The sequence below is a fragment of the Nematolebias whitei genome, chromosome 3, assembly GCF_014905685.2.
Source record: "Nematolebias whitei isolate Nwh7 chromosome 3, NemWhi1, whole genome shotgun sequence".
Classification (NCBI taxonomy): domain Eukaryota; kingdom Metazoa; phylum Chordata; class Actinopteri; order Cyprinodontiformes; family Rivulidae; genus Nematolebias; species Nematolebias whitei.
In genome coordinates, this window is record NC_056500.1 from 44,130,506 (window position 1) to 44,147,532 (window position 17,027).

Here is a 17,027-nt window from a genome sequence, read left to right on the forward strand (position 1 = left end):
TAGAGAGGATGGGTCTGCCACAGGAGGTAGTGCGCACAATCCAGGATTCACGTGCTGCATCTACCACAGCTCTGTACACATCAAAGTGGACGGCTTTTCAGCGCTGGTGTACAGAGAAATGTGTAGAGGTCACCTCATGCCCATTAGGCGGCGTGTTGTCCTTTCTACAACAGCTGATGGATAGGAAGTTGGCATTCAGCACGATTAAAACGTATGCTGCAGCCATCTCTTCCTGCCACGAAGGGTTCAGAGACAGAACAGCTTTTAATTACCCGCTGATGAAGTGGTTTCTAAAAGGCGTACAGAGACGCAGGCCTGCTTCACGCCCACTTGCTCCACAGTGGGATTTATTGCTGGTCCTGCGAGCCCTGATCAAAGCTCCATTTGAGCCTCTGGATCAGGTTTCACTTAAATTCTTGTCTCTTAAAACAGCCCTGCTGCTGGCTTTAACATCCGCTAAGAGGGTAAGTGATTTATCTGCCCTCTCTGTCGCTCCGTCATGTCTCAGAATTCAGGCTGACGGTAGTTCAGCTGATTTAAGACCAAACCCAGCTTTTATGCCTAAAAACATCACGAGCTCTTTTAAATCAAGAGTAATATCGTTGGAGGGGTTTTTCCCTCCCCCCCACAGATCAGAAGAAGAAGCATCTTTTCATCTTCTCTGTCCGGTGCGGGCGTTGACGTGTTACATAGCGCGCACAGCTGTAATGCGTCAAACTCAACACCTGTTTGTGCATTATAGAGATGCATTTGCAGGTCGCCCGTTATCCACCCAGCACTTGTCACACTGGCTGTGTGAGGCCATTTCTGAAGCCTACAAGCATCAGATTTAGAGCCTCCTGTCAACCTCAAAGCACACTCGACCAGGGGTATCGCATCTTCGACTGCTCTGCATAATGGTATGTCAATGCAGGACATTTGCACTGCGGCTGCGTGGTCAACACCCTGCTCATTCATTCGCTTTATTTACGTGATGTGACGGCTCGTTCCATGACACATTCTGTCCTTAGTGCTCTAACAGAATGAATATTGTTGTTTTTCATGGAACTCTGTTTAAGCTCACATCTGTCTGCATGCATTGCAGTGTGAGATGTTGTTATCTGTCACAAGTTGTGTCTGTGATTTTGGTTCTATTGTCATTAATCAGTTCATGACTATTGTTACCAATCAGTTCATTTGATCAATAATCAGTTCATTGTTATTGATCTGTTTATACTGTTCAGCCATGAACCAGTTGGTTCATTGTTCCCCCCTTCTTTTCAACATCCTCTTCCCGTTGAAAATTTCCGGCGCGTTCATGTTTTTGTCAGAACGCATAGTTATACACATACAACATGCGTCTGTGCATGGCACATAATTACGCAACGCGTAGTTATGCACATGGGGAGCTGAGTGACAAGACGTTTTTTGGGCAAGCTTCCGCTTCTTACTGTGTTCGAATGGACCCAGTGAGGCGAGGACCACATCCGCTTTGCCCTTAACCCATCAGCGACAGCCTTAAAGGGCGAAGCCTATACGACATAGAACGTTGGTTACGTGCTGTAACCCCAGATTCTATGAGTATAGGCGTAGCCCTTTAAGCGTCGGGCCTCACTGGCTCCTAAATGGCTGAAGAAAAAGCTATTTGGGAGCCGATTTCCCGCTCTTAACGTAACTTATACGGACCGGGTGGGGCCCACTAAATTGGCGTGGACTAAATTTTTTCAGTGCTTATGCTGCGCATATCGGGATAAACCCATCAGCGACAGCCTTAAAGGGCTACGCCTATACTCATAGAATCTTGGGTTACAGTACATAACCAACGTTTTTCTCTCTTCGTCAAAACATTTCCCTGTCTGTTCCTAAACATCTCCGCTGTTTTTCTGACTTGTAATGACCTTCTGACGTCACTAAAACCACACCCCTGTTGGTTCTTTCAACCAATCAGGACTTCCCAAAAGTGGCCAGAAGCAGAACTCTTTAAAAGTCGACACTTCCTAGTTAAGGTTCTAGTTCGGAGGAGGGCCTGGAGAAAGTTCTGAAGTGCTGGAGTTAGTTGGGAGTTCTTCAGAGTCTAGTTGGGATTATGGAGCCTTCCACATCTGAGTGGAACCTCTGACGGACTCACAGCTCATGTGAGTCCACCCGGCGAATGCCCTATAACTTCTGAGGAAGTTTGTTCTGTGGAACGGATTATCTCACGACTTCTGCCGAGTCGCAGCCGCCCCGAGGAGACGCTGAAAGGTAGCGTGCCAGGGACCTCTTGACCGCAGCTGATTCATCCTCTGCCAAGGTAAAGAGTCGTCACCAGCTTCACTACCAGTGTACCGCGGGCGAACTGCGATTGAAAGGAGCGTGTTGTTCTGGTCTACAGACATACATCCTCATCCATCCATTTTCTCTCCATTTAAACTCCTTCATTTCCCATCTTCAAACTTATATTTTGCCAGTAATTAATCCAGATATCTTCAGAAATGTCTGTTGTTTTTATTAAGTAAAACGTGCCAAGTTTTATTAATCACAGCCGATAGTATAATCAAGTGTACAATGTTTTGATGTTAAATTTTGATTCTGTTAATAAATGACCACATTCATTTTGATGGGTCAAAGAAAATTAGCGTCTCATGTCACTGATTAGACCATCTACAACACAGTAACTGTCACCTATCTGTCAAGTAGCTCGAAAAAGTGAGAACCCGTTATTAAAAATTGACTGTAGTGGAGCTCCTAAGCTAACTGAAGCTAACCTAGCCTTACCATACTACATTAATAACAACAACATGCAGATTGAATGGGACCCTGTGTACACAGTTTCATTCCACCTCATGTACCACATGTGATGTGAATGACAATAAAGAACCTTGAACTTGAACGGTGTGAATTTTAAATTTTGACATTGATCGTACCTCCAGGATGGCTCTGAGCATGCTGCTGGTCACACCTTCACCCTCCCTTCTCACCAGGCAGCTGCTGATTGGCTGAAGAGCCCCATTAAAAAGACCAATACCCTTCTGACGCTCTGCCTGTTTACACACCAGCACACTTTCACCTACAGTACAGGAAGAGACAAAACACTGAAAACTCCAAAAGTAACAAATAAAGAATAATCCTCTTTCTTTCCTTCATACCTATTGTGTCCACTCCTTTCCTCCCCGCTCGTCCTGCCATCTGTTTGTAAGTGAGTGGGTCCAGCAAGCGTCCATTGAATGTCGGGGTTCGGATGATGACCCGTCGAGCTGGAAGATTAACCCCTGAGGAAAGGGTAGACGTGGCAGCCAGGACTCGGACCAGGCCCTGACGAAACGCTCCCTCCAACACGTCACGCTCATCAAATGTCAACCCTGCAGAGTAAAACTCGTCTTATGTTCATATTGTATTTGATTAAAAAGAAGGTTGCATTCTGCAGTGTGCATGTGCTCACCAGCATGATGAAAGGCCACCCCCCAAGGCACAGTGCGCAGCAGGGTGGGGTCTAAACCTGTTGGAGTTCGCCTCAGCTGAGCCATAACATCCACCAGGCCCTCCTGATTCAGATCCACCTGCTGAGGCTGAGCTTCACCCAGACCATCTGGAATAAACACAACACAATTAGAGCTTTTAGACACGTTCTATTCAAAAACAATACCCAACTCAAAGCAAACAGGAGTACCACATACAGCGTACTATACACCTGTCAACAAACTACTAGACTGAAAAAGGAACAATCTATAGTAATGGCCTAGAAAAGCAAAGACATTGTATAACCTTTGACCTTTATTTCTGACCTTAACCTTAGAGCTGGGCTGATGGAATGTGTATGTGACATGCTGTTTAATGTTGGTACAAATGTGTATGAAGTTTATTTAAATTATCTTACGCAGATCAGAAGTTATAGGCGAAACAAGAGAAAAATTACAGATGTGCGCACGGAGACTATACCATAATACGTTGGCCTTCGACGGGCTTATGAAAGCTTGCAGAAACATACGCAATCGTTTCACCAAGTTTGTTTTCATTCAGTCAATTCTGAATTATACTGTCAAGTACATGATGTCCTTCGTGTTTTACTCTCAGTCCTACCAGTTTGTCTGAGGTTAAAAAACTCTCTAGCGATGATGTCTGCCAGTTTTTCACACCAGTTCTTTGAAGGGCAGAACAGGAGCACAGAGTGGCCTTCTCTCACCGTCTCATAACACAAACTCACGATGTGTTCATCATCGCCCTTTAAACAAAAAATAACAAGCACTCATATTAACGGTCGTAAGAAAAAGATCATCAAAAAACACATTTAACCACAACTAAAATACAAACCGGATTCCAAAAAAGTTGGGACACTAAACAAATTGTGAATAAAAACTGAATGCAATGATGAGGAGGTGCCAACATCTAATATTTTATTCAGAATAGAACACAAATCACAGATCAAAAGTTTAAACTGAGAGAATGAATCATTTTAAGAGAAAAATCTGTTTCCACATTTCATGGCGTCAACAAATCCCAAAAAAGTTGGGACAAGTCCATTTTTACCACTGTGTGGCATCCCCCCTTCTTCTTACAACACTCAACAGACATCTGGGGACAGAGGAGACCAGTTTCTCAAGTTTACAAATAGGAATGCTCTCCCATTCATGTCCAATACAGGCCTCTAACTGTTCAATCGTCTTGGGCCTTCTTTGTTGCACCTTCCTCTTTATGATGCGCCAAATGTTCTCTATAGGTGAAAGATCTGGACTACAGGCTGGCCATTTAAGTACCCGGATCCTTCTCCTACGTAGCCATGATGTTGTGATTGCTGCAGAATGTGGTCTGGCATTATCGTGTTGAAAAATGCAGGGTCTTCCCTGAAAGAGATGACGTCTAGATGGGAGCATATGTTGTTCTAGAACCTGAACATAGTTCTCTGCATTAATGGTGCCTTTCCAGACATGCAAGCTGCCCATGCCACAAGCGCTCATGCAACCCCATACCATCAGTGATGCAGGCTTCTGAACGGAACTTTGATAACAACTTGGGCTATACTTGTCCTCTCTGGTCCGGATGACATGGCGTCCCAGTGTTCCATAAAGAACTTCAAATCATGACTCATCTGACCACAGAACAGTCTTCCATTTTGCCACACTCCATTTTAAATGACCCCTGGCCCAGTGCAAACGTCTGAGCTTGTGGAGCTTGCTTAGAAATGGCTTCCTCTTTGCACTGTAGAGTTTCAGCTGGCAACAGCGGATGGCATGATTGTGGATTGTGTTCACTGACAATGCTTTCTGGAAGTATTCCTGAGCCCATTCTGTTATTTCCTTGACAGTGAGAATCAGAATCAGAATCAGAATAAACTTTATTGGCATTGCACCGAGATACAATGCGAATATGTACGTACAGTCGTCCGAAGATTGGCGGAGTGCACGAAGCTGCGGCTAAAATAATCAGCGTGGCCTTCTTATTCTTATTCAGAATAATATTTTGCTTAGATAAGAAAAGGAAAGAAAACATGAGGAGAGAATGTATAAAAAAAATATCACTCACACCATGTCCTAGACAGGGCACAATTTGAGGCATCAAAAAAACCTAACACACCAAAGCAACATAAACAGACGTTATACATTTACATATAGGTGGTGAAAACATTGAATTTTTAAGGGAAAGTCGTAGCATAGTCCAGAGCCCCCATTCCCCCTCCCCCCCCAGCCATTGTCCAGATAAGAGGTGACGTTCATCTTCAGCTCAGTTGAGGTTCTGTTACATGTCCACGGCCTTGGGGAAGGGAGGGGTGAGGAAACAGTCAAAGCATCTTTGTTGTTTTCAAAACATTCCAGGAGGAGTTGAGATAAGTCCGGCATCAAGGCCACAGTTTGGGTCAGGCAGAACTCGTAATTGTTGTTTCTGCCTTTAAAGTCTCGCTGGTACATATTCTCTGATGGAAACTCCAAAGCAGCCGAATTGATCCTTTACTCCAAAGTCGAGCTCACAGCTTTCTCCAAGATTATTCCCACCATTCATGAGTGCTGCCAGGGAGATCACAGTCCTGATACAGCTGCTCCAAATCCCTGTCACAGCTCCACATTCAGTCCGAGCACTGTCAAGCTTCAACACCTCCACACAAATTTGTAGACAACCAGATTCCACCAACCCAAACAGTAGATTCTAGTCATCATCATGAATCCAATTTTTCCTCTAGAGTTCAGAGTGTCCTCCTTACCCTGACTCCTGTCGGGAGAAGTTGATCGATTTTGTTGAGAGACCAGCTGATCCTTTCAATTAAGAGGTATGCAGGAAAAAAAAAAAAGAGGCTTTTTAAGGGTTCACAGGACAAAAGAGCGCAGCAGGGAAGCGGGTGGGGGGGGGGGGGGCAGAGGGAAAACACGTCTGGTTTCACCGTAGAGTAGCAAGAAAAAAAAAAAAACAGTGGCATTCCTGTTTGAGGTGCAGTGACGTTTAAGGGCCCGGAGATCACGAGCATCCAGTAGAGTTTTACGGCCTTGACCCTTATGCACAGCGATTGTTCCAGATTCTCTGAATCTTTTGATGATGTTATGCACGGTTGATGATGATAACTTAAAAGTCTTTGCTATTTTACGCTGGGTAACACCATTCTGGTATTGCTGCACTATCTTTCTGTGCAACAATGGTGGAATTGGTGATCCTCTTACCATCTTGGCTTCTGAGAGACACTGACACTCTGAGAAGCTCTTTTTATACCCAGTCATGTTGTCAATTGACCTAATTAGTGTCAATTGGTCTTCCAGCTGTTCACTATATGCTCAATTTCCTTTTTCCAGCCACTTATCCCAAATTTTTGGGGATTTGTTGACACTGTGAAATTTTGAATCAACATGTTTCCTTTAAAATGTTACATTTACTCAGATTAAACTTTTGATCTGTCATCTATGTTATATTACAAATAAAACATTGACATTTGCCATCTCCACATCATTGCATTCAGTTTTTATTCACAATTTGTTTAGTGTCCCAACTTTTTTGGAATCCGGTTTGTAGTTGTCAAGCAATATAAAATGTAAACAAAGCAGAAAGCTATCATTTATTTTGTTTGTCCTTTATACTGTAGTTTGTCTAACTGAAAGCACATTTTTATGAATGCACATTTGTATTGATGCCAGCAATCAACTTTTTGTAAAAAATTTAATAAAATTTTTTTTTAAATGTGTGTTTATATATTAAAAAAGGTACATAAAACGTTGGTTACGTACTGTAACCCCAGATTCTATGAGTATACGCGTAGCCCTTTAAAGCCGTCGCTGGTGGGTTTATCCCATCATGCAAAGCATTGCACTGAAATAATTAAGTCCATGCCCACCTGTTTTGTGGGCCCCACCCGGTCCGTATAAATTACGTTAAGAGCGGGTAATCGGCTCCCAAATAGCCATTTAGGAGCCAGTCAGTGAGGCCCGACGCTTAAAAGGGCTACGCCTATACTCATAGAATCTGGGGTTACAGTACGTAACCAACGTTCTATTTCGTATAGGCGTCGCCCTTTAAAGTTGTTGCTGGTGGGTTAAGGGCGAAGCATGATGTAGTCTCCGCCTCACTGGGTCCATTCGAACACCATAAGAAGCGTCCGCTTGCCCAAAAAACATCTTGTCACTAAGCTCTCCATGAGCGTAAATAAGCGTTGCGTAATTATGTGCACCATGCACAGACGCGCACTGCGTAGTTTACGCGTTCCGAGTGCATGAACAACCCGGAAAGGTTTTCAACGGGAAAGAGGAGAAGCTGAAAAAGGCCGTGAACAGAGTAGATCCACGGCTCTTCAATATGAACAGATTAATAATAAGTGAACTGATTATTAATCAAATGAATTGATTGATGACAGAAGTCATAAACTGATTAGTGAGCATAGAACAAGAACAAGAACAACAGTCATAACCTGTGACTGATAACAACATCTCACACTGTAAATGCATGCAGTCAGATGTGAGATTAAACGAGATTCCACGAAACAATAGTATTTATTCTGTAAGGCACTAAGGACAGAATGCATCATGGAACGAGCAGACACATCATGTAAATAGAAGCGAATAAATGAACAGGGTGTTGACCACACCTCCGCAGTGCAAATATCCTGCATGGTTATACCATTATGCAAAGCAGTTGAAGATGCAATACCTCTGGTCAAATGCGCCTTGAGGTTGTCAGGAGGCTCTAAATCTGATGCTCTGTAGGCTTCAGAAATGGCTTCACACAGCCAGTGTGACAGGCGCTGGATGGATAACGGGCGACCTGCAGATGCGTCTCTAAGTGCACAAACAAATGTTGAGTCTGACGCAGTGCCGCCGTGCGTGCTACGTAACACGTCAATGCATGCACAGGGCAGAGAAGATGGCAAGATGATGCTTCTTCTAATTTGTGGGGAGGAGGGAAGAATCCCTCCAACGATATCGCTCTTGATTTAATTGAGCTCGTGATATTTTAGGCATAAACGCTGGGTTAGTTCTCAGATCAGCTGAGCTGCCATCAGCCTGAATTCTGAGACATGACGGAGCGACAGAGAGGACAAATAAATCACTCACCCTCTTAGCGGATGTTAGAGCCAACGGCAGGGCTGTTTTAAGAGACAAGAACTTAATTGGAACCTGATCTAGTGGCTCGAGTGGAGCTTTGATCAGGGCTCTCAGAACCAGCGTTAAAACTCACTGTGGAGAAAGTGTGCATGATAAAGGCCTGTGCCTCGGTACACCTTTTAAAAAACGCTTCATCAGCGGATGATTAAGAACTGTTCTGTCCCCAAAACCTTTGTGACAAGAAGAGATGGCTGCAGCGTACGTTTTAATCGTGTTGAACGCCAGATTTCTGTCCATCAGCTGCTGCAGAAAGGACAACACGCCATCTAGTGGACATGAGGTGGCCTCTGCACAATTCTCCGTACACCAGCGCTGAAAAAGCTGTCCACTTTGATGTGTACAGCGCTGTGGTGGAGGCAGCACGTGAAACCTGGATCGTGCACACCACATCTTGAGAGAGACCCATCCTCTAAAACGGATCCGCTCAGCGGCCAGACCCAAAGGTGCTGGCCTATTTCTGGGTAACTCCTGATCGTTCCTCCCGCCTGGAGGAGAGCATCCTCCCTCCACGGCAGTTTCCACGGGCGCCCCGATAACAGGCGTCATAGAATTGGGAACCACGGGGCGTTCACGCGCTCGGGAGCCACCAAGAGGTCTGTCAATCCCTCCTCCCTAACTCGGTTCAGAAACCATGATATCAGAGGGAGTGGGGAAATGCGTAAAGAAGCATTTTAGGCCACGGGCTGTGAGCAAACGCGTCCACCCCTAGCGGTGGTTCGTCCAGCGGGCTCAGTGAGAACCATAGTTGACACTGAGCGTTCTCTGGTGTGTGAAACAAGTCCACGGCCGCTCTGCCAAATTTCTGCCACGTCTGAGCCATCAGCTCAGGATAGAGGCTCCAGTCCCTGTGACGCGGACCGCCCCTGGACATCACATCCGCCCTTCTGTTCAGAACACCGGGGATGTACACTGCTCTGATGGAGAGCAGATTTTGGTGTGCGACACTCCAAAACATTTATATGAGCTGCTGTGTGGGGTGGCCGCAGCTCCCCCACAGCTCGAGACATGCATGTGCCTCCCCAGCCTGACAGGGACGCGTCTGTGAAGACTGACACGTGTGACCGTAGGTCTGCTGACGGGGACTCCCTCCGACAGAACAAGAGGGTTTCCCAGTGTCTCAGGTTGATTCTCACAGAGGGGGACACAGCGATCAACCGCCTCTTCTGCCTCACCCGGTCCACACGCAAATGAGCGAACCACCTCTGGAGGCGTCTCACCGTGTGAGCAGACGACATGTCCTTAATAACTTCATGACAGAAACAGCTGTTATCACTCTGCCGGCTTCACATGGAGGAATTGGTTCTTTAGAGCTTCGGTTCCCGTCTGAGATAAACGAGCCCTCGTAGTGACCGCGTTTAGCTTCACTCCCAGATAACCGATCGTCTGGGCCGGGTGAACTGAGCTCTTCCCCCGTTATGGTGAAGCCCAGATTTTGTAGGTGTGACGTCAGCGCCCAAGTTGCACTGCTGCCACCTGTCTGTAAAACGGGTCAGCAGCAACAGATGATCCAGATAAAACAGAATTCTCATCCCTGCTCTGTGTAGCAGCTGCAGAGCCGACTCGACGCATTTTGAATGGAATGTTGTCTCACAGTTGAAAATTGACAAATCTAAGATGGGTCTCATCCCTCTGGTCCGTTTTGGGACCAGGAAATGACGAGAGTAGAACCCTGTGTTTTCCTCTCCTTCTGGAACCCTGGAAATTAAATTTTTTTTATCAGAATTTCCTGAACTTCTGCGTGGAGGAACGAGATCTGTTCTGGAGATGAAGGAAACGTCTCTAAAGTTCCTCCAAACGGGGGGTTTGAGCTGTAACTGCAGCGTGTATCCCATGCTGATAAGACGTTTCATCCATCTGTCTAGAGCGCCTCTGTGCCGCGCTCAGGCTGCGGGCTACCATCCATGCTGATGTGAGCTGGCGTGCGCTGAGGGGAGGCGCGCGCGCCCCTGGGCATACAGAGCCATGTAGGAGAGGGCTGCCACGGGGGAGCGGCGCTTCTGTGCTGCGCTCAGGCTGCGGGCTCACATCCTTGCTGATGTGAGCTGGCGTGCGCTGAAGGGAGGCGCGCGCGCCCCAGGGCATGCGGAGCCGTGTAGGTGAGGGCTGCTGCTGCCGCGGGGGGCGCGTTTGTCGCCGCTGCGGTCAGAGGAGGCAGCACCTAGCTTGGGCTGAGAGCGAGGTTTCCCACTGGACTCGGTCTGCTGAAAACATTCACTTTGGCTGCTGTGTCACTCACACCCGCATTTTGTGTGTTTTCTCGGGCTGCAGTGATTAAAAACCTGTTTGGAGGACACCGGCTCGCTGTGTGTGGAGGATGTGTGAGGAGAAGCCGCTGTGAGATCATATGAACTAACAGTCAGGCTGAAATCAGACACTTTAATTCCTGAATGATGTTTACGTTTTATTCCAAAACTCAAACCATCATTATGCACACACACATCCTCCGCAATGAATCATATTTGAATCTTCTCTGGGGAAAAGCAGCACCGCTGGTTGTCGGGATGAGGAGGGCTGTACTCTGACAGGAGGGGCTAGTCGCGGAGCAGAGCGAGAAGACACTGCTGCAGCTGTGGCACGCTCTGCTGTCTCTAGCCACGGCACTCTCTCCAGCGGGCGTGGGGGCGAGAGGAGATCAGATTGTGCACAGTCTCCGACACCTCCTCTGACTTCTTCGATTTCTCGAGCATGGCCTTGAAATTGGCCCTGAACAGCGCCTCCGTCGTGAAGGGGCCCTCCAGCGAGTCCATCTGCAGTTTCTCGACAGGGAGGGGGAGTGACGAAGCCAGGTGGACCTCTGAACCATTGTCATCCAGGCTGCGATGCGAGACAGGCAGACAGCAGACGAGGCGCACAGGTTGAGGGTGACGTCAGACGCCTTGCAGAGGGAGCTTTTAGTCTCCTGAGGCAGGTCTGTTCCCTCCAGCCTCTGAGATGCTGTACGTCAGCGACGCAACGTTATTGTTCGCTGCGGCCGCCTGGAACGCATACTGGTGAGCTCGGTTGGAGCGACGCCACCGTCTGGTCATGCTTCCCCGAAGGCACAGGACGCTGGTCCAACCTGGACATCTTGCTCCAATAGCCTCCGCCAGGCTTGGCTCCAGGGGGGCACCGAGAGAAATTCCGCTCAGTAAAACCCCTCCACTCTGGTGATGGGCGCGAATGTGGAAACCGGCGCTCTCAGTCTACTAGGTCCGGCTGTAGCCTCGGTCCAGTAGGACTTCATTGCTGGGAAACAAGGCCAGATGGGATCAGGACGGCGAGCCGGGATGGAGCCAAATACCTTCCCGCTAGATCATCCGATCTGGGCGGGGGGACGAGAGGGACGGAAAAAAGTCCCTTCATGTCAGCCGCCTCCTGGATTATGCCGGGCAGCTCCGAGAGGAGGGCACCGACAGCTGGGAGCGGTGTGGTCGCCGATGCGAAAAGGCCCGGGGAGGTGAACATCTGCTCAGCCCTCCTCGTTCCGACACTACGCTCTCCAGGAGGGAGTGAGCAGCCAGGGCTGCTGCTGATGTCGCCTGTCCCGGAGGAACCATCCGATTCGCTCCGAGAGTCTGCGTTAAAAAGAAAAAAGGGTCGATGGCGTCATCCAGTGGGTAGCGACCCGCCACTGAAAAAATATTCCTTGGCACTTACCTTGAAACTGCTCGTCTGCTTCTCCTCGGGGAGGAAGAACTCACCGGGACGTCAGGAGGTTGGCATTAAAGGTTGTGCCGGTCAAGCTGGACAACTTTCCTTCTTCGTTCTTCTAACAGTGCTATTAGCTTGCTGAAGAAAAAATGGGAGCTGATTACCCGCTCTTAATGTAATTTATATGGACCGGGTGGGGCCCACACAACAGGTGGGCGTGGACTTAATTTTTTCAGTGCAATACTTTGCATGACGGGATAAACCCACCAGCGACAGCTTTAAAGGGCGAAGCCTATACGAAATAGAATTTCCAACAGTGAGTTTTCATTGCAAGCATAATGGCAACAAAAACCCACTATGTCAAAAAAAAATATATACAAAAATATTTCATCATAAAAAACTGCATTTTCTATTAAAAATGACTAAGACTTTAAGAATTTTAATTTAAACAAGATCAACATGTGAATCAGAAGTTACGAAGAAATTCTGAACTAAAAAAATATATAAAATGTTTTGTTGTTAAACGATTGTGATGTTTAAACGACTTGTGAGCCAATCTGTGCCTTACAAAATTCAAGTAATCTTTGGAAAGCTTTGTATCAGTTCTGAATTGTTAATAATCCCAGTTACCTTGACACTGAGAGCAGGAGTGAACTGCCTCACCACAGAGAGGCTCTTATCGTAGATGTCAGAGCCCACTTTGAGATGTTCTTGCAAAGGCACAGGTCTGTAGTCTGTCTGGTAAAGCTCTGCATTTAACCAGCCAGCCAGGAGAGAGAGATTGGGCAAAGTGGCGCTCATCCCGATTATCTGTATACCGTCGGAAAGAGACCTGCAGAAAGCTCAATGAACACATTCTGTAAAGAAACTAAAAGGATTGCAACAACAACGGTAGGGACACAGACCCTGTGCTGTTCTGCTTCTGTGCAATGTAGAGAATTTTGGTGAGGAGCAGTTCCAGCAGGTATCCTCTTCCAGAATCTCCAACCATGTGTAACTCATCTACCACCACCATTCCTAGCAGAAATAATACACTGAACAACTCACATATCACTATGTTCTATTGAGTTATCATTTAATCTGTTAGTCCATATGTGCATTAAGAAAAATTATTATTTACATACAAGATTTTGAAGCAAATCTTCAAACTAACTTTCTTTAAAATTGACATTTTTATATCTGTGTACAGTTACAACAGATGTAATACCTAAGAGACCCATGTTATCTTCTTCAATGAGTCTGTTGATTAAAGAATTTGCTTTTTCTATGGTGCAAACAGCTACATCCAATGTTGTGAAGCCTCCAGCAGCTGATGTGCTGCCCATGTAGCCCTCCACACGAACACCAGCTTCTTCAAATACACTCTACAAAGAAGGACATGCAAATAAAAATGTAGATAGTTGCAGAGAAGCATAAAGGAGTACAAAGCATGTGTGTGTTCTGTCCATCTTTTCATCACCTGAAGGTAGAGCATCTTCTCTTTGGCCACAGAAACAAATGGCAATATGAAGAGAGCTTTTCTTCTGGTCTCCAGTATGCGCTTCAGCATCAGCAGCTCTGACACCAGAGTTTTGCCAGCACTGGTGGGTGCTAATTAAAAATAATAATCAAGAATTAACCAAAAAGAAAAGCCAACAAAGACAGGTTTCTGTGAATAACTTTTTAGAATAATGTTCCTTACCAGAGTACACCAGGTTCCCCCCTTGTAGCACCTGCCCCGCAGTAAGACACCGAGTCTGCCACTCAAACATTTGAGTGACTCCATGTTTCTGGTAGCGCTCTAAAACGGGCTTTGGTAAACCCCAGCTGGATAACAGCAGCTTTTCAGCCTGATGGACAGGAGAGCACAGGGTAACCCCTGCAGAAGAGCACAACATATGGACAACTTCATGTTAACTACTAGGGTCACATCTGTTAGTTAGCAAAATAGCCTATTAACTGGACAGGGTTTATGAAACTTTCAGAAAATAACCATTAGATATGTTCCATTAGAAGTAGGGGTGCACCGACTGCAGTTTTCTGGCCAATCATCGATCACGGATTTCTAAAAAGTCTGACCTGCCGATACCGATTTTGTTTTATAAGCGACAATGTCAGGTGTTAGAAGTTCACAATGCACCTTCAATTTTCCAATATTATTTTGTTGAAAAGCATACCCTTAAACAATATCCTAGAAACAATACAAACTTGTTTTAACTGGCCATGATGTAGTGCTCTGAAATATAAATGAAGTTCAGACAATTGTTGTTAAAACAAACAAACAAACAAAAATAATCGGTAAAATCGGTTTTTCATGCAAGTATCGGCCGATTTCCGATTTCCCAAAATGAAGGAAATCGGGGCCGATTTATTGGTGCACCCCTAATTAGAAGTGATTAGATTGTGTAATAAATTGAATTCTAGATGGCAGAGACAACCAGCTAACTTTAGAAAACACAAAACTGGCTACAACTCAGTCAATTTCATTAATTTTTGCTAAAATTTGGTGTGCCCATAGGTTAGACTAATCCACAACACGTAATTCATGCACTATGCACTATAAGACTCTTTCAGCCCCATTTTAAAGAGGTCTGTGCTTTGAACCTGCTTTTCAATTTTTCTTTGTGCTAACAAATTGTTAATGTCTGAACTAGCATATTATTACAAAGTGCCGCACAACAGATACAGTCTCATGATTCCTCCTTGTCTTTGTGACCAACTTAACCTGACACAATGTAAAAAGGGATTAAAACTAATGTACAAACAAAAGCACAAAAAGAAGAAGTTTTGCAGCTGTGGTGTAAAACGCTTCACCTGGCTGAGGTGGCGTGTCACTGAGCGTGCTGGGCTCCAAGCCGCTGGGGACTGTGAGCACAGAGGACGACAGATTATGTAATGATTGCTGGAGTTTGGCCCTCTTTGTAGCTGCAGCGAGTCGTGTAGGGCTGAACAAGACATAGTTTGAGGATACATCCAGAAATGGCTCAGCATTTTTGCTAGGAGAGCTTTTTCTTGTGAGCTTTGACCTAATTGTAAACAGAGACAGTGAGGGTGATGCAGAAACGTCTGAAGAAGAATCGAGACAGTAAAAAGTAAGTCAGGACTTACTGGTCGAAGCTGCCTGCTCTCAGATCGTTTCGGGTTTCCTGACAAGGCAGAATGCTGACAAAGGAAGAAGCAGGTTTTGAGTGGTTGTTTTCTTGGTCCACATCCCCAGAGTCCTCACAGAAGAGAAGCTTCTGAGCAAGATCTTTGCAGTCAGGTATCCATCCTGGTCTTTTTGAATCCCCTAGAAGATGGCAAGCTCCCTGCTGAGGACCAGAAACTCCGTATGTGTGCTGAAGAGATGCCCCATCCTTCTTCTGCACCATGTCCTTTTTACTGAGTGCATTCAGTACACTGGGCCGTGGAAGAGTAGAAGCAGCTGATGACGCTTTTTCTTCTGTGTTTACAGAACAAGCCTCTTCTGTTATAGCATTTGCAGGATCAACAGCATCCAAAACCTGCAGGATCTCTTCATCAAGAGCTAAAGTGGATTCTCCCAACTGGAATGCAGCTCTTCCACCCTAACAGAAAACAACATTATGCCTTCTCTTTAGTCTAGATGGGCAACACAGCTGAAAAGGGTTGCAATAGAAGAGAGTACAAAGACTTCCCACTCACCAAGATAATATTTTGGTTGATGCTATGCGTTTTGTTTGACAAAAAAGTTGTCTGCAACACTTTCCCATCATCACGTGGCTCATCATTACCTAGAATGCTGTGCTCAGAAAGACATCGTTTTAGCACAAGCATGGCAGATTTAGAGATCATCACAGATTTAACAAGGTCAAGTCGGGTCCTCTGAACGGATTCTTCTTTGAATCAACAAATAAGAATCCGTCCAGAGGACCCGACTTGACCTCGTTAGATTTACCTACCTGGACCATTGAGCATGCATCAGAATATTACGACGAGACTGTTTTTAAAACGCACGGAGATGTTTTCAAACAACAGGGACATTTATCTTCTATCATCAAAAGAAATCAAATATAACTGCTATCTCACCGTACCTTGTCTTCTTTTTGATCTGGTGTTGTCCCAAGTAGCTTTTCTTTTTCAGTGGACCCGAGGTCATGCTCCTGGCTGAACTGAGCCTGAAGTTGCACTTCTTCTGGTTTTGAAGAAACGAACGTTATTTAACGTAGCATGCACGCGCATTACGTAACTCTGCTTATAAATTCAAAAACTGTATCTTATGGTTCTGAAAACACGCAAAACAAGCGTCCCTTGCTCATATTTTATTTTAGTTGCGTCGAGTAAATATTACCTGTTAGGCAATGCTAAACAAATCTAGAATCAAAAAGACCGCCGGAGCACAGCCCCTGTGTTACCCCTAAAACTGTTCGATGAAGCGCAGACTGCTATCATCAAAAGTTCCTACATACAACTTTTTTTTTTTTTTTTTAAGAAAACAATTTCGCAAAAACAAGTAAAAACAATTATGTAACTCTAAAAAAGGACATAGCAGAGGCAGACTTCGACATGAAAAAAAGAAGAAGAAAAAAAAGAAAAAATATAATAAACTACAACAAGGGGGTATATGTTTTAGGATTAGAATCAACATGCGTTGGTGGGCAATTCCATTAACATTTCATACAGGTCTTCATGTGTTTCAATATAATGTAGTTCAGAATTTCAAATATAATTGGAATTCAGATTAAAAAATGTTAAACACTGGGGATGATCTTAGCACTCTGTGTGCTATCATCACCATGACGACCACAGCTACAGACTTGGGACTGATATTAAAAGTTATTAAACTGTTTATTTAAATTGGAAAAATAAAATAACAAGCAAGTAGGTTTATTGTCATTTCATCACGTGGTACATGAGGTGGAATGAAAT

The 17,027-nt window shown here is 45.3% G+C and overlaps 1 protein-coding gene across 1 annotated transcript in view; it reads right to left on the minus strand.

The window, feature by feature from the left end:
• The window catches only part of polq (polymerase (DNA directed), theta), an 81,466-nt gene extending 65,176 nt beyond the window's left edge, over positions 1-16,290 (minus strand). Inside the window, exons 1-13 of the mRNA XM_037674352.1 lie at positions 16,193-16,290; positions 15,804-15,900; positions 15,249-15,706; positions 14,955-15,166; positions 13,843-14,019; positions 13,621-13,751; positions 13,369-13,525; positions 13,067-13,178; positions 12,792-12,993; positions 4,039-4,180; positions 3,401-3,547; positions 3,108-3,320; positions 2,886-3,028 (exon numbers count right to left, since the gene is read on the minus strand). Of these exons, the coding sequence (XP_037530280.1) occupies positions 2,886-3,028; positions 3,108-3,320; positions 3,401-3,547; positions 4,039-4,180; positions 12,792-12,993; positions 13,067-13,178; positions 13,369-13,525; positions 13,621-13,751; positions 13,843-14,019; positions 14,955-15,166; positions 15,249-15,706; positions 15,804-15,900; positions 16,193-16,257 (2,256 nt within the window). The 5' untranslated portion in view covers positions 16,258-16,290. The remainder of the gene's footprint in view (positions 1-2,885; positions 3,029-3,107; positions 3,321-3,400; positions 3,548-4,038; positions 4,181-12,791; positions 12,994-13,066; positions 13,179-13,368; positions 13,526-13,620; positions 13,752-13,842; positions 14,020-14,954; positions 15,167-15,248; positions 15,707-15,803; positions 15,901-16,192) is intronic.
• Between the last annotated feature and the right edge of the window lie 737 nt (positions 16,291-17,027).